Source organism: Suricata suricatta, chromosome 6 (assembly GCF_006229205.1).
Source record: "Suricata suricatta isolate VVHF042 chromosome 6, meerkat_22Aug2017_6uvM2_HiC, whole genome shotgun sequence".
NCBI classification, from domain to species: domain Eukaryota; kingdom Metazoa; phylum Chordata; class Mammalia; order Carnivora; family Herpestidae; genus Suricata; species Suricata suricatta.
Window position 1 is genome coordinate 28,534,843 of NC_043705.1, and position 20,410 is coordinate 28,555,252.

Genomic DNA, 20,410 nt, shown 5'->3' on the forward strand with positions numbered 1-20,410 from the left:
ATGGGTAACCCCCACCAACTGTGATGCATTTTGAAGGGATATAATGTTTTCCTTTCTTCCCATCAAAGATTTGCACAATTTCGAATTGTTCTTGGAGATTTTAATTTTGCTGGTATTCAGCAAGCCAGTCGTATCTTGGGACCCATGTACTTCATCACTTTCATCTTTTTTGTGTTCTTTGTCCTGCTGGTAAGTACGACCCAATATGTCCCCCTTTTCACTTATATTTTTAGAATAAAAAATGAAAGTATTAATTTAGAAGAAATTATAGTATAACTGCTTAACTGTTAAGAGTTTTTTACATTTATTAGGAATTTTGTGGATTCCTAGTAATGTAGGCTGTAAGTCCAATGTCTGAGTGTTTCCAAGTTGTCCAAAGGAGAATATGATGGTAATAGTTACCATCTTGGTGTCAGGTGTGTGCCAGGAATGTGCTAAATCTACACCTACAACTTGGATATCCCAGGTCCCTCCAACCTGGAACATTCCATATTGGAAGGGATGAATATATTCTGCCCATAATGCAAATGGCTTCTGGCCCTTAAGGCTAAAAGCTCATACCTTTTTGATTTTTAGGAATTCCCAGGATGGGTCTTTCACATCTGCTCAAGACAAATTTATTTGGCCTTCCTAATCAAGGAAATTTGCTTTCCTGTCCTCCTTGAAAACATTTTTGTCATGCACAGCAGTCATCCCCTGGTGGTGGCCAAAAGTCCTCAGAGTGACAGAGTTGGGCCTCAGTGAAAGGTGGAGAGGTGGGCTGGGGGTAAGAATACCCTCTCCACAATTGTATTATATGGACATAGTATTCATAAGAGCCTTAGCAAGACTATGCATTTAAAAAGCTTTATGGAATTAAAAAAAAACCACTCTTATGAACATATATTTGTTTTCTTCTATTCAATGATCAGTTAATATAGATCATATATATTATATATATGCATTAGTACCCAGTTCACATGCATTATTTTACATTGTTTTTCTCATTTACCATAAGCATAGCTGCCTGTGTCTGTACTCTATACACTTCCCATTCTGCTGTGTTATAGTCTGAACGCATTCCTCTATTACTGAACACATGAGCTACTTTAAAAATTTAAAATCTAACTTTACAAATTGCAGCAGTCATCAGTCACTAAATTTACATTAAATCTTTACTGAAATAATTATTTTTGTGAATATTTCTTCCCAGAACATGTTCTTGGCAATTATTAATGATACCTATTCTGAAGTGAAAGCTGATTATTCAATAGGCAGAAGGCCAGATTTTGAACTTGGTAAAATGATTAAAAAGGTATGTCTACTTCTTTTCCTAATTAGAATTCAAAGATAAATCTTGTTCAGTTCATACTCCCACAGTAATGGCGGGTTTTTGGGTTAGGGGCGGTTTTGTTTTGGTCCAGTCTTTCTCATATTTGTATTATTTCACTATCAGGGAAGTGAGATTTCTTTCTGGCTTTAAAAAGGTGCCCAAAATTATTTCAGATTTCAGTATATCAAATAGTAACTGAGCTGTTTATTATATGCAAAGCTCTGTTGGGTTTCATAATAAAACTCTTCCCTCCAAAAACTTCCATTTAGACGCTAGTTTCTATAAACAATCTAAACTCAAAACTCATGTGCCTTATCTTCCTCATTTTCCTGTTTCTGGTAATGGCAACACTCTTTTCTCAGTCCCTCCAGGCTTAGAAAACCTTGGAATTTTTTACTCCGTGCCTTACATGGTCGGTTGCCATGGCCTGTGTGTATGTAAAGTTCGTCTCTGCAGTTTTTGTTCACATTTGTGAAATCCAAGGCCATGTTGCATTCTAACTGCCACCACTGGAGTGGAGCCCGAAATACTTTTCACCAGCCTGTGTAGGAATATCTTCCATAGCAACATCATCTGGCCCCTCTCTTGTGACTGACCAGCTCTGATATCACTCCTCAAAATTCTTCAGTCTCTCCGTCAAAATAAGTCCAAATTCTTTACCGACACACCCAAGGACTCTGGCTCGCAGTCCGAAGCTCTATTTGCTGTCAGTGAACTGCAGAGGTTCTACCTCCCACAACTCCACTTAAATAGCACTGTGTCCCAGCTAGTGTTTGAGCACAGTGCTGTTTAATTTTTTTTTTTAACGTTTTTTCATTTTTGAGAGACAAGGAGACAGGGCACAAGCAGGGGTGGGGCAGACAGAGAGGGAGACACAGAATCTGAAGCGGGCTCCAGGCTCTGAGCTATCAGCACAGAGCCCAAAGCGGGACTCAGACCCACAAACCATGAGATCATGACCTGAGCTGAAGTCAGATGCCTACCTGAGTGAGCCACCGAGGTGCCCCTCACAGGGCTGTTTGCCATCACCAGTCCCCTCTGGGCCTCTGCTCAGGTCACCTGCTCTCCAGAGAGCAATGTTCTCTCCATCCCCTCGCTGACATGCTGTCTTCCCTGACATGGCAGTGTCCTGTCCTCTCAACCCCACCTCCCTCGCGTGATCAGCAGTTATAGGTGTACAGTCTTGCCCATCTCTGCACATCCACAGCTCTGAGTCATTTCACACGGAAGAAATCCTAATGGCTGTGAGGTTAGTGGAGTTTCAAAACTCGGTCCAAGAACATACCTGTAAAAAGAAACCATTAATATGTCCCGCAGTGAGCTTCATAGTAGGGTTCTTTTTTCATCTTTTATCTCGATTATGATGTTGGTTATGTGCATTAAAGTTAACATTCTTAAATGCAATTGATGTTAATAAAACGTTTTGAAGATTTTTTTTTCAAGTTCAAGTGTAATGCCCTTTCTCTTTTTCACCAGTAGGCACAAAACATAAGTGGTGACAAAGTGAAAGAAATCATAGCATTGCCTCCATATTTTTTTTAAGTTTATTTATTTTGCGAGAGAGAGTATGCATGCACCTGTGAGCGGGGGAGGTACAGAGAGAGGGGGAGACAGAGAATCCCAAGCAGGCTCTGTGCTCTCAGTACAGAGTCTGACATGGGGTTTCCAACTCACCAACCATGAGACCATGACCTGAGCCGAAATCAAGAGACAGACACTTAACCAACTGAGCCACCCACATGCCCCGCCTCCATATTTCTTTGGGAGAATAGTCCCTAGAGGCAAGTTTTCCCCATTTCTTTTACCTTGATCAAAATTAATACAGGATGTATTTTTGATGACCTTTTAAACTATTTTTAATTATGCCCAGAGTTACAACAATGCTCTTCAAAAACTTAGACTAAAGAAACCTCAAAAGGATGAAGACAATAAAGGGTAAGATGGCTTAAAATTGTAATTTGCCATTTAAAACTATGTTATATGAGAAATTCACAATGAGAGTAAGGTTCTGATTGTAAAACAGCCACCATTTCAGTGCTGATTCTAAATGTGTTGTCAATACATCATCCAGTAGCGCCCTCCTAATTCTGAGGGCGCCAGGAGGCTCCAAGCTAAGGTAATGAAAAATCAGTATGAAGTGTGGCGTGCCTCTCAGAAAAAGCTTTAACAGAAAGCTGGACAGGAGAATAAAGTGCCCCTGAGAAGAGGGAAAAATTTTTAGTCTACAATAAATGCATTCAATTACCATCAAGAATACACTTATATTTACTCAATCACTTTGGTGTCTAAACGAGTCCCAAACCGAGACCTCTGGCAGTGGCACATACAATAAATATTTTTCTATAGCAGGAAATGTGACACTGTGAAGAATTTATTAATGACCACATTTTCCAAATCATGAGTGTTATCAGAAAGACCAGAAATGCAATTCAGATCGTTACTATAGAGCTTATTGTACTTTCTCTGTCGTAAGTCTCTGATTTTTATTTTATTTTATATTTAGTATGAAAGATTTCACTGAGCAAGCCAGAAGAGAAGACTTTGATGAAAATGTAAGATTTTAACGTTCTCATAAAAGTAGCTTTATTAGAAATGTGATTACAAAAAAAAGTTCTGATTAAGAATTGAAATTATTTGCTTTCTTTAGAGCAGTAGTTGCCAACTCTAAAAATACCTCCCAGAATATAGCTGTTTATAGCAAATTGTTTCAATTTTACATGCAACCTTTTTTTTTTTAATGTTTATTTATTTTTGAGAGGGAGAGGGAAAGAGGGAGACAGAATTCAAAGCAGGATCCAGGCTCTGAGTTGTCAGCACAGTTCCCAATGTGGGGCTCAAATTCAGAGCTGTCAGCATAGAGCCCGATGTGGGGATCAAACTCATGAAACACTAGATCTTGACCTGACTCGAAGTCAGACACTTAACTGAGCCACCCAGGCACCTCTGTGCTACCTCTTTTCCTGGTGCTCGCAGCCAGGTGCTCTAGTCCTGCAGCTGCACAGTCACTGTGGGGTTATCACACAGAGCTTAGGGAGTACACTCTACTGAGATGATTATGTAAGTTTTCTCTTGTAATCATCACTCGTGTTTTATTTTTTTAAATTTATAATAGTTTATTGTCAAATTGGTTTCCGTAACACCCAGTGCTTCTCCCCACAAGTGCCCCCACCATGATCACTACCCCCCGCCGCCCCCTCCCCCTTCAGTCTCGGTTTGTGTTTTAAACCGTTGAACCTTGAACAACGCAGGGGTTAGGTTTACAGCACGGTAAAAACTCCGTGTGTAAGTAGACCCATGCAGTTCACACCTCTGTTGCCCAACGGCCATGTTGTTGAACAACATAGGTTTGAACTTCCCAAGTCCACTTGTATTTGAGGCTTTTTTTTTTCCCAATAAATACAGTATGGTACTTACTCTAAGAATATTTTCTCTGCCTTATGATTTTTCTCAGTAACGTTTTGTTTTCTCTAGCTTTACTCTAAAAACATAGTCTAGAACACATATACAGAATATGTTTTAATCAACCATTTATGGGATCGGTAAGACTTCAATCAATGGTAGGCTATTAGTTTAAGTTTTCACAGAGTCAAAAGTTACACATGCATTTGACTGCACTGGGGTCAGCACCCCTGACCCCTGCCTTGTTCAGGTGTCAGCTGTACATACACTGGCGTGAGGTTTCTCATTGTGAGAAAAGGGAGTTACAAAAGGGAAAGGGGTAAAATGAACCTTGTGGTGTTGGATTAGAATTACAGGTGTGTGTGTGTTTTCTGTAACTTTATCCACTGAGAAGTCTAGAAGTAAATCTAGATCTTGGTTTCCAAATACCATTCTCTTCTAAAAGGAACCAGGGCTAACTCCAGGGCTGGAAGATACAACATGTATCTAGAATATTTTGTTGAGCCACAAAGTGAAAGTGCTGAAAGAATAATGAAGATGTGTTAAAAGAACACAAGAGTCAGGTTTGAGGGGCTCCCACTGGCCAAATTTGGAAATACTTAAGCACCATAATGAATAATAACGTATATCCCATTGAATAAGGAAGGATTCCATGAGTTCACACTCATTTAAACATATACATGGATAAAAGTTGGAGCAAGAATGGAACTCTTCCATACTTCTCTACAAAATACATATTAGCTACAAAAAGAAAAAGAGTACGCCAGGGTGGAGGAATCTGGCAGATAGAGCCTTAATCAGTATGGGGAAAATCTGAAACCAAACACCAGCCAACTAAGATGTTAAGAGAGCACAGCATCACTTCCGTACCATTTCTGCTAAAGATGTACAACATGACAAAATATCACACAAAACCGAGGGACGTGCTGCAAGATAACTGGACCGTATTCTTCAAAAGTGTCAAAGTCATGAAAGTCAAAGTAAAGCAGAGGAATGATACCAGAATGAATGAGATTGAAAGACAAGTAAGTACAGTGCCTAATCCTGGACTCCAGATCCTTCTAAATATAAAGAGCATCATTGGGACAAATGGCAAATTTGAATGGGGGACTCAGCTTTAGAAGATAATCATCTAACAGTACCAATTTTCTGACTCTGATGACTGTGCTGCGATTATAAAGGAGGAAACACACATCGACGTGATCAGGGACACTGGGGCATTTGTGTTTGTGTATTTGTGTGTCAAATACTTCAAAGGAAAAAAGTGTTTGTACACTTCTTGTAACTTTTCCGTAAGTGTGAGATTCTTTTAAAAACAAAACTATAATTCAGTAACTCATTTCTGAAATTAAAGATGATGTAAATGAAAGACACACTGTGTACCTGTGGGAAATCACCTCGAATGAACATGAGACCCATCCGGGTAAAATATGGACTTACAAGAAAAAGAGAACCAGGTTAGCACGACAACATTCAACACCACGCATCAGAAGAACAGTACCCACAATACATGCCAAGCAGGAAAATGTAAGCCAAGCATTTTTACTTGGACCACAACTGTGCTTCCAGTGTAAAGGTTCAAAGAGTTTTCAACATGCAAGAACTCAGAATAATGTTGTGTTCCTGAGGGTTCTACAAGAGGATCAGCTTCGGTCACTCAAAAGATGATTGGAGAAATTCTGGAAAAAGGAAGAAAAGAAAGAGAAGGTATAAAGTAGAAAAAGATGACCGAGTGGTTCATATATAATAGCTCAAAGTTAAAGAATTGATGTAGGAGCACCTGGGTGGCTCAGTCAGTTGAGTGTCTGACACTTGATTTGTCATGATCTCATGGTCATGAAATGGAGACCCCCATCAGCTCCCCAGTGAGCGTGGAGCCTACTTGACATTTTCTCTCTCTCTCTCTCTCTGCCCCGCCCTCACTCACACTCTCTGTCTCAAAATAAATAAACATTAAGAAAAAAAGAATTATCATTTAGAGTTAATAACCAAGAAAAATAAATTTTAGCATATTTAAGAATACTGTAATAAACAACAGCATATTGTTTACGGGCTTTAAAACGTTATTTTCTTTTCAATTTTTTTTAAATGTTTTATTTATTTTTGATACAGAGAGAGACAGAGCATGAGAGGGGGAGGGGCAGAGAGAGAGGGAGACACAGAATTGGAAGCAGGCTCCAGGCTCTGAGCTAGCTGTCAGCACAGAGCCCGACGCGGGGCTCGAACCCACGAACGTGAGATCTGACCTGAGCCGAAGTCGGAGGCCCAACCGACTGAGCCACCCAGGCGCCCCCTTTTCAATTTTAACATCTCTAAAATCAAGATGTGCCTTGTGGTTGATAGTGTATCACACTGTAATTGGCAGCCTTTCTTTCTAAATGGCACGTAAATAATGGTGTGTCTAACAGTAAACTCCATCTCTTGGATACAATGAAATATGGTAATAGGATTTAAATATAGTTGGAACTATAAGCTAATTTTCTTGTTGAATTTGTTTGAGTCCTTGTTGAGGGAACCAAAGAAACTTATACTCAGGTAGGATAAAAAGATACATGAATAAAAACAAACCATGAGAACAAAAATATATACATTCCTAAGAGCAGGAGAATCAAAACGAAAACAAAAACAAAACATACCACATGGTAAAAAATTTAAAACATAAAATGGTACGATGTAACTGTGACCAGGTATGTCTTACATATCAGTAAAAGCAACTAAGCTTAATTTACTTAAAAAGAAAACATTTTCAGATTGAATCATAAAGCAACACCCAATTCTATGCTATACCCTAAAATATATACCTAAAACAAAATGATTCAGAGAAGTTCAATATAAAACCATAGGCAAAATTCTAAATAAGCAAGCAAAAGATATCAGAGGACACAACTAAATATAAGTCAAGGTAGAATCCTAGACATAAAGCTGTAAATGAGATGAAGGCCACTTTATAATGCTAACATCAATGTTAAAAATTATTATATCTACACACCAAATAATATAGCATTAACTTCCCTAAGGTATGGACTAGTAAGTTTGTTGCACATCTGACTCTTGGTTTCGGCCTCAGGTCATGATCTCACGATTAGTCAAACTGAGCCCTGCACAGGGCTCTACACCGGCAGCACAGAGGCTGGGTGGGATTCTCTCTCTCTGCCCCCTAACCCCACTCAACACACTCTTTCTCAAAAAAAGTTTTTTAAAATAAAGGGATAAATGAGGAAAAATAAGAGGATAAAACCACCAACAATAAAATGCATAAAGTGATTTACAGTTATATATTTAACTCTGTACTCTCAGAATATACTTCTGCTTTTCAAAAATTCATTCATGAAAAATGATCATATACTGGGCCACAAAGAACCTCAATAAATTCCAAAAACTGGTTAATACAGAAAATAGTTATCTGAAAGCAACATGATAAAAATATTTAATGAAGTCAGAAAATAAAAAGATTTAACCAAGATTTTAAACTATTCTTTTTTTCATTTTTTAAAAAAGTGTTTATTTGTGAGAGAAAGACAGACACAGAATACAAAGGAGGAGGGGCAGAGAGAGAGGGAGACACAGAATCTGAAGCAGGCTCCAGGCTCCGAGCTGTCAGCACAGAGCCTGATGCAGGGCCCAAATTCGTGAGCTGCAAGATCATGACCTGAACAAAAGTGCTTAACCAACTGAGCCATTCAGGCACCCCTAAACTATTAATTAACGCTTCAACAAATGGGAAATACAAAATGAAACTGCAGAATTTTTATAAAAACAAAACATTATCTAGGAGAATCTGTGAGATTAAAGTCAAATGCCAGAGGAAAATCAATAGCCTTAAATTTATCGAAAAAATCAAGACTGAAATGAAAATTATTTTAGCATGTAACTCAAAAAGTTGGGGAAAAAAATAAATAAAAAAAACAATAAATAAGAAATAAAGATATCTCACAGTTTGTGGGTTTGAGCCCCCCGTCGGGCTCTGTGCTGACAGCTTAGAGCCTAGAGCCTGCTTCAGGTTCTGTGTCTCCCTCTCTCTCTTTGATCCTCTCCTGCTAATGCTCTGTCTCTCAAAAATTAACATTTAAAAAAAATTTAAAAAAAAAAAAGGCTGGTTTCTGGAAAAGATCTGTAGTGGGCTGGGGGGGGTGAAGAAAAGATCAGTGGAAAGCAGAAATTACAATGGGAGAAATAATGAAGAAATAAAGAATTTAAAAATATATAATTGACACTTGGGTGGCTCAGTTGGTTGAATGCGTGACTCTTGCCTTCAGCTCAGGTCATGAGTTCGAGCCCCATACTGAGCTCTGCACTGACAGTGCAGAGATTGCTTGGGATTCTCTCTCTCACTCTCTCTACCCCCCTGCTCCCACTCCCTTTTCCTTTCTCTTGAAATTAATTTTTAAAATATCAATGAAAGAAATTGATGCAGACACAAATGGAAAGGTGTTCCATGCTCATGGATTAGAAGAATTAGTGTTTTTAAAATATTCATACTACCTGGAGCAATATACAGACTCAATGAAATCCCTCTCAAAATTCCAATGGCATTTTGCACAGAAATAGAACAGAAAGTCCTAAAATAACCAAAGCAACCTTGAGAAAGAATAACTGGAGAAAGAAGAACCCTGGAGTCATAATACACCTGATTTCAAACTATATTACAAAGCTATAGCAATCCAAATAATATAGTACTGGCATAAAAAGAGACACAGAAACCAACAGAATAAAAGAGAGAGCCCAGAAATAAGCCTTCCCACATATGTTCAATTAATTCATGACAAAGGAGCCAAGAACATACATGGGGAAAGGGATAGTCTCTGCAATAAATGCTGTTGGGGAAACCAGAGAGCCACACGTAAAAGAGCAAAACTGGACCAGCAACTTCCATAAAATTTACAGAAAATTAACACAGAATGGACTTAAGAGTTGAACGATAAGACCCAAAACCATAAAACTTAAAGGAAAACATAGGCAGTAAGTTCCTTGTCCTCAGTCTCAGCAATGATTTTTTGTATCTGACACCAAAATCAAAAGCAGCAAAAGCAAAAATATAACAAAGTGGAATACATCAAACTACAAAGCTTCTGTAAAGCAAAGTAAACAACAAACGAAATGAAAAGGAAACCTACTGAATAGAAGAAAATATTTACAAATTATATATCTGATAAGGAGTTAATATCCAAAATATATAAAGAACCCATACAACTCAATAACAAAATAAAACAAGCCACAAACATACAACAGAAAGTGAGCAGAGGATCCGAATTGACATTTGTCCAAAGAAGACATACAGATGGTTAACAGGTACATGAAAAGGTGCTCAACCTCACTCATCATCAGGGAAATACCAGTCAAAACCAAGAGATATCACCTCACATCTGTTAAAATGGCTGTCATCAAAAAGACAAGCAATAACAAGGGTTGGCAAGGATGTGGAGAAAAGGGAACCATCTTGCACTGCTGGTGGGAATGAAAAGTGGTGCAGCCACTCTGGAGAACAGTGTGGAGAGACCTCCAAAAATGTAAACTAGAACATATGATTACCAGTAACTACACTTCTGGGGATTTATCTGAAAGAAACGAAAGTTCTAAATCAAAATGATATCCATGCCTCCATGTTCACTGCAGCATTGTTCAGAATAGCCAAGACATGGAAATAACCTAAGTGTCCATCAATGGATAAAGAAATACATACACATCTGTATCTATCTATCTATAATTCAGTCACTAGGTGCCTGGGTGGCTCTGTCCAGCTTCAGATCAGTTCATGATCTGATGGTTTGGGAGTTTGAGCCCCGCGTCGGGCTCTGTTCTGACAGCTCGGAGCCTGGAGACTGCTTCAGATTCTGTATCTCTCTTTCTCTCTACCCTTTCCCCACTGGTGCTCTGTCTCTCTCTCTCAAAAAAATAAACATTAAAAAACATTTTTTTAAAAAGGAAATCCTGGTATGCAACAATATGGATAGATCTTGACAGCATTATGTTAAGTGAAATAAGTCAGAGAAAGACAAATACTGTATGATTTCACTTACATGTGGAATCTAAAAACAACAAAAACAAAAAATAAACTCCTAGATAGAACAGATTGGTGGGTGCCAAGAGGCGGAGTAGGGGTAAGTAAAATGGTGAAGGTGATCAAAAGGTACAAACTTCTAATTATAAAATAAGCAAGTTCTGAGGATGTAATGTACAGCACGATGACTACAGTTAACAATCCTGTATTGTATATCTGAAAGTAGATCTAAGAGAGTAGATCTTATAAGTTCTCATCATAAGGTTGACTATTTATTAATTATACTTACTATAGTTGTACACTTGAAAAAAAATCAGACTTTTCTGTACAACTTTATGCAAATAATGTTTGAACAACTGAATGCAGTGGGTAATTTTTCTCTGAAAATAAATTTATCAAAACTGAGCCGGGAAAAGATTTTTAAAAACCTAAACAAATCCACTCTGTAGAAGAAATAAGGTCATGAAAGGGCTACCTGAAAAATAAATCAGGCCTCACAAAGGGATGCTATATTTGTTTTTTTTTTTAAGTTTTTAATGTTTTATTTATTTTTGATACAGAGACAGAGCATGAGAGGAGGAAGGGCAGAGAGAGTAAGAGACACAGAACCAGAAACAGGCTCCAGGCTCTGAGCTAGCTGTCAGTAGAGAGCCTGATGCGGGGCTCAAACCCACAAACATGAGATCTGACCTGAGCCGAGGTCGGAGGCTTAACCGACTGAGCCACCCAGGTGCCCCAGGAAGGGCTCTTTAGAAGCAGAAAAAAACGCAGCAACCAGAATCCGCTGGTATTAGGAGCTTATTTTGAGGTCTGTGGATAGCTTGGAGGGCAAGTATCAGTATTCCCGAAAAGGGGCCTGGGGTCTGTTAGGTAGGACTGCAGTGGTCTGGCTGCAAAGCAGCTGGGAGAACATAAACCCACAGACATACTTTGAAGTACGTTTGCTTCATTAAGAAACAAAAGTACAGAAAAGAACGGCCTAGCTTTGGCCAAGTGCAGAACAGAAAAACCAGAAACTCAACTGGAGATGCAAAGGGGAAGAGGCAGTAAAGCAAGAGTAAGCTGAGGATTTTAATTTAAAAAAATCCTAAAACTAGAGTGAACAGTACTAATACCAAGTCCTCTCGAGTGAATCTGTTGATGTATATAGACTGAAAAAGCCAGAAATGGCAAAAATCCAGTTGGGCTCAACATCACGGCCCTGGAGAGTAGACTAGAAAGACTAGAACAGTTTAAGACTCTCAACTCTGTGATGCGTGAGTACCAAAGACTTAAGATACAGAAAAATTTCAAGGTGCAGCTGATGCTTGCTTGTCCTCTGACTTGACAGGAGATTCAAAGTGCAGAGCAGATGAAAAAGTGGAAAGAGAGGCTTGAGAAAAAGTATTATTCTGCAGAAATTGAGGATGACTACCAGCCTGTCACTCAACAAGAATTTCGAGAGTAAGCATTTGGTCTAACCAGGGCACTCTGGGATATCATGATATGGGGACTGGGGACCTAAATTACATTATTTTCCTGAAATCAGAACCTTATTCTGAGATGCCACCCCCTTTTGGTCATCCTTTTGCTCTTTCAAAATGAAACAGAGCACAAGACACCATTTGTTTAAATGTAAGGTGAGAGTGAGACCAACTGTTTTTATCCTTAAGTCTCCAAACAGGAACTGTCATTTACATTTTTAAAAAATTTTAAATATGTATCCATTTTTGAGAGACAGACACAGAGCACAAGCAGGGTGAGGCATAGAGGGAGACACAGAATCTGAAGCAGGATCCAGGCTCCAAGCAGTCAGCATAGAGCCCGATGTAGGGCTTGAACTCATAAGCCATGAGATCATGATCTGAGCCAAAGTTGGACAATTAACGGACTGAGTCACCCAGGTACCACCCGCCTTTTATTTTTTTTTAAATGGGAACTGCCATTTTTATTTAATATGCATAGCAGACCCTGTTCTCCACTATTTTAGAATATAAGATCCACAATTGGCCCTATTAGGCATGTTTTAGAAGCTTAAAATACCATATTCCCACTCCAAGTACTTCCCAATAGGCACCAAAAACCTGCTGTCTCTCTACTGATGAAGGCATGTTACTGAACCATTCTCTGCTTCCTTCTAAATTATCCCACAGGCTCTTCTTATATGCCGTGGAGCTGGAGAAAGAATTACACTACATCAGTTTAAAACTAAACAGAGTGATGAGAAAGATTTCAGCTCTACAAGATTGAGAAAAGTGCAGGTGAGAATCTGTGATATGATCATCAAGCATCTGTAACAAAGATTTATCTCTGTACTGAGTTATTTCCTAAACATGTCCCTTCCCTGTTTCAGGTACACTCTAAAAACACTGTACCACCTATTATCAAGCTATCATCAGAATTAACAATAATCACCAAAAAATTTCCAGAAATTAAGTGTCCCTACATGGGCCCCACTGTACAACCCAAAACAGCACACTTCCAGAGTATACACACACTGATACACATAAACGATAATGAAATTTATTATTACATTCTTGGAACGTGGAGGTTAAGTACCAAATGCGTATAGTTCATGGGGCAGGTCTCTAATAGGTCGTAAGTAATTTTCTCAACGTTACCTAGAGTATAGGAACTGTTGGTGCTTTCATCAGGTACCATATTCTAACTTGTCCTGGACATAGATAGATAAATACTTAGAATTCTGGAAAATCATTATATAAGAAGCCAATAATCTCACCTCCATTTTTCCCAGTTTGAGGTCATCTAGAAAAAGCGAAAGTGTACAAGAACAAACTTACCAATCATCTACAGAATTTTCACTAATATTTTCAAACTGGAAATTCATCTAGAAAGTTTCTAAAGTAACATATTATTTAAGTAACACTTTAATAGAGTTTCCTAAGTATTTCCTCAACTACTCTAAAAGCAAAATATACTGTAAAACATAAAGAGCAACGTAGGAATTTCGGGGTTATGAGAAGTATGAATGAAGATGCCACGAAAGCCCTGTCTGGGTAACTGGACGGTGGTGCGAGGCAGCTCTTCTCAAATTTTTTTAGCAGGTTACTAAGTCCTCCTGGAAGAGCCAGTATGTTCTCTTGGCCCAAACAACATCATCTGACCATCGTACTCAACTTCCACATTGGTACTCAATAGATTTTAAATCTACCCACCACCTTCCTCGGGCCACACACACTCCTTTTGTAGAAACTGAACCTCGAGTATGCTTAATAGAATGATTCATTCCAACAAGAAATGCTGACTGTTCTCTCTGCATCTTCTAAGCTTCCACAAGGCAGTTAGCAGCACAGCCTTCCCTAGTCTTACCACTCCCCAGAGCTGTGGCCAACCAAGTGGTTTAGTAGCCACGTTGTCCCCCTGTGGTCCTGGATGAGGTAATTCAAACAAAGCCCAAGAACATTAAGGCAAGGAAACACTTGAGCTCTCAATTTTTTTGTTAACATCTAGTGAAAACAAAATACATTTACAATGACTTAGAACATTCAAGTCCTTTTATTACAAAAGTCTATACAATGAAGTGCCAGACACAGCAATGCAATTATACTGGTGGTCATATATATCTATATATTAGTTGTATATAGATATACAGTTTTTACTTGTACCAAAGTAAAACATCATAAATTGCCTAGTTCTACAATGTACTGCTCAGCTATGACACACAAGTACTGTCACACAGCCTAAGTGCTGCCATGCTACTTTTATCTATTCTACTTGCAGCCAAACGTTAACAGTGAATAACCAACACCATGAAGCAGCTGTTAATTCTAAAATGAAACCAGTCAGGCCACTGACTTATAAAAATATGGTACTCATATAGATTTAGCATTATAAAGAAGGAATATATTATTTAAAACATTTAAATAGTGCATATGGACATTTTTGCATGTGGTATATAAAACATTCATATAAAACAATACACAGTGCACATTAAATTAGATGTTTGAATATACTCCTGTCTGGAGACTGAAAGAAATAAATGCACACTGCATACTGGATTCAAATCAAAATGATACCTGTTTTGGCATTTTCAATTTCATTTTTCTAGGTATACGTTATGAACAACCTAGGCGTATCAAAAGGAAACCACACAAAAAGGGCTGGATTTAGTGCTTTATTCCCCAAAACTACATGTTCACCAGCAATGAACATTCCCTCCCCCCGAAAAAAGGCATTGCACACATAGGTGAAATGTGAAACACTAGAGACACTACTTATTATCAAGCTACTTCATGTGCTTACTATGTAATAGTGCCGCAAGTCTGAGGTTCGTGCTTCCCTCACTTTTACTAAAGAATGTTGCCGAAGTCCGTTTTTACATGGAACTGTTAATATTAGCTAGTTAAGAAAATCATGCATGAGTCAATGCATGCAAAACATGGGCACAAAGTAAGACACTCATCAATCCAAAAAAGCACCAAGAAAAAAATTAACACTTAGATTAAGCCTGACCAGAATATGCTGTTACTATTGTTAGCCGAAATAAAGTCACCATTCTACGAAAATGATGAGCAGAATGATACCAGAAGAGTACTTGAAGGAAAGCCATGCAAAGCCAAGGAACAAAAGATCAGCTTAGAGTATATGACAAGGGGCATACCACTAGACATCTTTGAACACTACACGGCTGCTTTAAACAGCATGTGACTGAGCAACAGTGGTCCTGTTAGAGGATATTTTCCTCATGGATTTTGCCGATTAGGAGAGAAAAAAAATGATGCAACCCACTGAAGGTACATGTAAAAATGCAGTGGTATAGCCCTTGTTAAGAACAGATTTGATCCAGGCATAATGACTCTTGCCAACCTAAGCCCATCTGATTGAACACACAAAGCTGAGCACCATCAGGGTTCCTACACAGACATGGCTATTTTCTCACATTATCTGGAGGTGGGTGGGGGGGAAAATACAGGATCTGATGCAGACAAATCACATCATCACCAGCTAAATAAAAGTAACTGAGGAAACAAACAATAACTTATGTCCCATAGGCAGCATGTGAAATGATTCAGTTCTATGTGTGATGTGTAGGGTGTGTGTTCACTACACTAATAAACAAGGTCACTTTTTGGTCTACCCTCTGTTATCTTCATCCAGGAGCTGAGTGACCACTGAACTGCAAAATTCTGCTAACATATTACCTGTGAGAAAGTGTCACTTTGGAAATTAAACAGAAATGTGTTCCACAATAGGACTTGAAATTTCAGTTGTTTGGTTTTCTAAGAAAACAAAGGACGTAGTTGCGTATGTGCACATTTAGAGGCTTTTCTTTCAAATTTTCAGTCATTCTGTATGAAAAAGGCAACCGAAGAATTCAATGTGAAGATGTTCCTCTCAATTTTCTTCAGTAATTAAAAAAATAATAAAAATCAAGTTGGTAACAACAAAAAGCTTGTATCTCCCAAGTTCTTGAAGTTGAAAGAATAAAGTACTAGTCTTTTGCTAACAGGATGTATCTGTAGTACAAAACAATGAAGAAAACTGAGGTTTGCTAAAGGTGGAGAGGACAGTCTGTGGTTAATATGGAACACCACGCTCCCTAGAGAGGGCCTACTTACCCTCCCGTCACTCTCTAGCGGCACCACAACCAAGCACAGAGTGATACCTTCTGAGCGCCTGACAAAATGAACTCAAGTATCAGCCAAGTACACACGATGATAGCTTCAGGGAACACAACTGATTTTTATGGTGTTTTCAAGGAGCATATTTTATATGGATTTTGAAGAATCTTGTTTGCTGATAAGAACTTCAAGAAGCCTAAGTTTGGCTTTAATTTTCTTGTACTCCCTGTACTCCTCAAGCACTGGAACACGATCCTCTTTCTGGGCGTTCCTAGGGAAGAAAATAATATCTGTAATATTCTGGAGATCTGAAAAATAAAGTCCCAGATGTTGTCCTAGTGTGAGACACAGTGTTACCAAATACAAATACAAATAAAAAACTGCTCTTGCAAGGAAAAAGATTACTGGACTAATTCCCCCATCCCCAAGGAACACTCCTAAAATACTACTATTTTTTATGAATTTCTCTATATACTTATCAATGATGATTGCAGAGAACTAAGAAGTAGCCAAATACTTTAATAAGACATGCACTGCTAGACTCTCAGGTCTGTGAGTGTATATTAGGTGCTGGAAGATTATAGTCAGTCATTTCAAAAATATACGCAACTGTGGCTTCAGTGAATTGGGATGTAAAAGACCCTACCCACAGAAAGTTGTTTTCTCACTTTATATTAATGACCCAATGAAATTCAGTTTAATCTCTAAGTAAAGCATCAAACCTAAGTATAATTATAAGCAAAGTTTTCTTCCATGATGACAAAGAATAAGAAGGTACATGAAAAAAAATGCATTTTTACAAATTTTTTTTAAACCATTTTTGTCAACTATATAGAAGGCTCTCAAAGCAAGCACAGTTTGGAATTTGTAATATAGCAACTGGCTTGGTAAGATCACCCAGTTACATACATGGAAAAACTTTTCTCGGGTCTGAGACAACACTTATTTCTGGCCACCATCTGAACTAAAATGTAGTTTTCTTATTTTAAAGAGTTCCACTGAGTCAACTGTACCCCAGTTAGATAAAAACACATGCCATGCTGTATTCTAGGAGCCACACTGGTAACTGGCACCCTGTTGCACATCCTGGAAATGCGAAGCCTGGAACGGCCCAACATGCAGCTTAAGCAGCCACGGCCTTAGTGTGAGGGTCCACACTAGCTGAGAATACCATTCGTGTTATAGGATCCTTTCTAAAAGGAAAAATATTTTGTTTCACAAGCACTGCCAAAAGGGTGAGGCTGTAGAATTAAAAAAGACAACATAATTGCCACTCAACCAAGCCTCCCTAGGACAACTATGAAATATTTTATCAGATATTGTTCTGTCTAGCTCTTTTTCTTGCCATTAACAGCAGGACTTCCAAGTTAGAAGGAAACGTTTTCTACTTTTATTTTCAATGGAACATCCGGATGTGCACAATTTATTTCTATTCCTATACACTCCTGTAATTTACATATGAGCGCTTGTAAGTTTAAAAAGGAAGACTCAATGTTGTGATGTTCAACAAACCTTCCATTCTGTTGATAAAACGCTTCTTCAAATTCCCGTAATGTTTTACGTAGCTTCTTCTTTTCAGCTCTGGCTTTCCAAAGTTGTTCCAGTAATTCAGGCCTAAAATTTAAATGGAAAGAAAACATTATTCCAAGAGCATTGTGACTCTTAGCAGGGCTTCAAACCCTGGATGCTAACTAAAGTCAGCTGAGGAGCATTTAGAATCTGCCAACCCCTAAGCTACAGCCCACAGCAGCTAAATGGGAATAGCTGCAGGTAAGGCTCTGCATCAGTACTTTTTAATGTTTATTTCTTTATTTTGAGAGAGAGATAAAGAATCCAAGCAGGCTTCGCGCTGTCAGTGTAGAGCCCAATGTGGGGCTCAATCCCACAAACCAGGACATCATGACCTGAGCCAAAATTAAGAGTCCGACGCTTAACCAACGGAGTCACCTAGGCACCTCTATATCAGTATTTTAAAAAGTTTTGTTTCTTCAGGTGATCTTAAAGTGAAGCCACTCCTACTGTGGAAAACAATACGGAGATTGCTCAAAAAATTAAAAACAGAAGTTACCATATGATATAGTAATTCCACTACTGGGTATTTACCCAAAGAAAACAAAAACATTAATTTGAAAACAAAAATGCACCCTTATGTTTAGTGCACCATTATTTAGAACAGCCAAGCTATAGAAGCAATCCAAGAGTCCCATCAATGGAGGAATGGATAAAGAAGATGTGGTGTACACATACACACACACACACACACAAACACACACACACACACACACACACACACACACACACTATGGAATGTTACTTGGCCATAAAAAGGAGATTTTGCCATTTGTAATGACATGGAAGAAACTAATGGGTATAATGCTAAATGGATTAAGTCAGAGAGATAAAGACAAATCCTCTATGATTTACTTATATGTGGAATCTAAAACAAAACAAACAGGGGCGCCTAGGTGGCTCAGTTGGTTAAGCGTCTGACTTCAGCTCAGGTCATGATCTCGTAGTTTCTGAGTTCAAGCCCCACGGCAGACTCTGTGCTGCCAGCTCAGAGCCTGGAGCATACTTCAGATTCGCTCTCTGTGCCTCCTCCACTCACGCTCTGTTTCTTAAAAAATAAATAGACATGAAAAATTTTTTAAAAATAAAATAAAAATAAGGGGCGCCTGGGTGGCTCAGTCGGTTAAGCCTCCAGCTTCGGCTCAGGTCATGATCTCATGTTTGTGGGTTCGAGCCCCGCGTCAGGCTCTGTGCTGACCGCTAGCTCAGAGCCTGGAGCCTGCTTCCAATTCTGTGTCTCCCTCTCTCTCTGCCCCTCCCCCTCTCATGCTCTGTCTCTCTCTGTATCAAAATAAATAAAACATTAAAAAAATTAAAAAATAAAATAAAATAAAAAATAAATAAATAAAAAGCAAAATGAACAAATGAACAAATATTAACAGTCCCATTAATACAGAGAACAAACTGGATGGCTGTGAGGGAGGGAGCCAGGTGCAACAAGTGAAGAGGAGTTGAATGAGGCAAACTTCTAGTTATAAAATATGTCACAGTGATGAAAAGTACAGCCCAGGGAATATAGTCAATAGTACTGTAACAACATTATAAGACCACACTTCCTCTGGTGAGCATTGAGTAATATATACAATTGTCGAATCAATATGCTATACACCTACCTGAAAGTAATAACATGTTAGTTATACTTCATTAACAAAAAAAAGTAAGGCCAGGGCTGAAAAGTATAATTATACACCGAATCAGGGAGGAAGCTGACAGAGAACAAACCTAACTCTCAGCTGATTCCTGCACTGTTGTGAAGCAAATGTAGGATTTTAGGTTCTTTAATTTTTAAAACGCACTAATATAGAATAAGCAAAATGTGAATGACAACATGGATTTTTAAGTGTCTGTCTCTTGGGCACATTAATTAACTCCGAGTGCTTGTTTATTCAACATTTACACTAGCATGTAAATTTTACAATATAATAGGTTAAAATCACAAACCAGCAAACATACATAGAAGCTGCTCGAGTACTCGACAATCGGAGATCCAGAGCCAATTTTTCTTGATTTTCTTCAACATCAGATTCAGAGTTTTCCAATGAAGACTGTGCCTGTACAGCAGTTTTCAAGATATCAGTTAGCTCAGAGGACAGAGTAACACCATCTTCCTCTTCTTCCTAAAAAGTTATCGAAGAGATTATCAAACAGGCCAGGACTCTCAACTTTTTCTTGAAGAAAGGTATCAGAAAATGAATTCTCTTAAGGATTACCTTAATTTCTTCAAAAAAATGGGCAGTTTCTCCTTCTATGATTGGTTGTAACATCTGACCCCTTCGCTTGGTAGATGGAGATCCCTTTAATAATCAACATACAAATGGTTTACATTTAAAACATTCAAAGCATTCAAGGGGCTTCATTCACTATGGAACATTCAACTTTATCTTCAAAATCCTAATCATATGAAATAAATTTTTAGGAATTCCTTAGCAAATTTCTTTTTGCTTATGTTTTCTCGTTATGTATGCACAAGAGTGCTAAATGATCATTTATGTCTGGATATTCTAAAAGAGGTCACTCAATAAATTAAAAAAAAATATTACATGAATTTTTATTTGGAGCATTTGCCTTTTT

The 20,410-nt window shown here is 38.3% G+C and overlaps 2 protein-coding genes across 7 annotated transcripts in view; one reads left to right on the top strand and one right to left on the bottom strand.

Moving 5' to 3' along the window:
• Window positions 1-16,669, top strand: part of PKD2L2 (polycystin 2 like 2, transient receptor potential cation channel) — a 36,329-nt gene extending 19,660 nt beyond the window's left edge. Inside the window, exons 9-15 of one of the 2 annotated variants that reach the window (XM_029941972.1) lie at window positions 69-189; window positions 1,193-1,294; window positions 3,183-3,247; window positions 3,816-3,864; window positions 12,040-12,152; window positions 12,842-12,949; window positions 13,751-13,941. In XM_029941972.1, coding sequence (XP_029797832.1) covers window positions 69-189; window positions 1,193-1,294; window positions 3,183-3,247; window positions 3,816-3,864; window positions 12,040-12,152; window positions 12,842-12,938 — 547 coding nt within the window. In that variant the 3' untranslated portion in view covers window positions 12,939-12,949; window positions 13,751-13,941. Of the gene's footprint in view, window positions 1-68; window positions 190-1,192; window positions 1,295-3,182; window positions 3,248-3,815; window positions 3,865-12,039; window positions 12,153-12,841; window positions 12,950-13,750; window positions 13,942-16,285 lie in introns of those variants that run through there. The other variant, XM_029941973.1, reaches the window with a different exon arrangement.
• FAM13B (family with sequence similarity 13 member B) overlaps window positions 14,186-20,410 on the bottom strand; it is a 70,524-nt gene continuing 64,299 nt past the window's right edge. For all 5 annotated transcript variants that reach the window (XM_029941971.1, XM_029941969.1, XM_029941970.1 and 2 more), the window contains 4 exons: window positions 20,050-20,133; window positions 19,793-19,956; window positions 17,783-17,884; window positions 14,186-16,541 (listed from right to left, as the gene is read on the bottom strand). In XM_029941971.1, coding sequence (XP_029797831.1) covers window positions 16,418-16,541; window positions 17,783-17,884; window positions 19,793-19,956; window positions 20,050-20,133 — 474 coding nt within the window. In that variant the 3' untranslated portion in view covers window positions 14,186-16,417. The remainder of the gene's footprint in view (window positions 16,542-17,782; window positions 17,885-19,792; window positions 19,957-20,049; window positions 20,134-20,410) is intronic.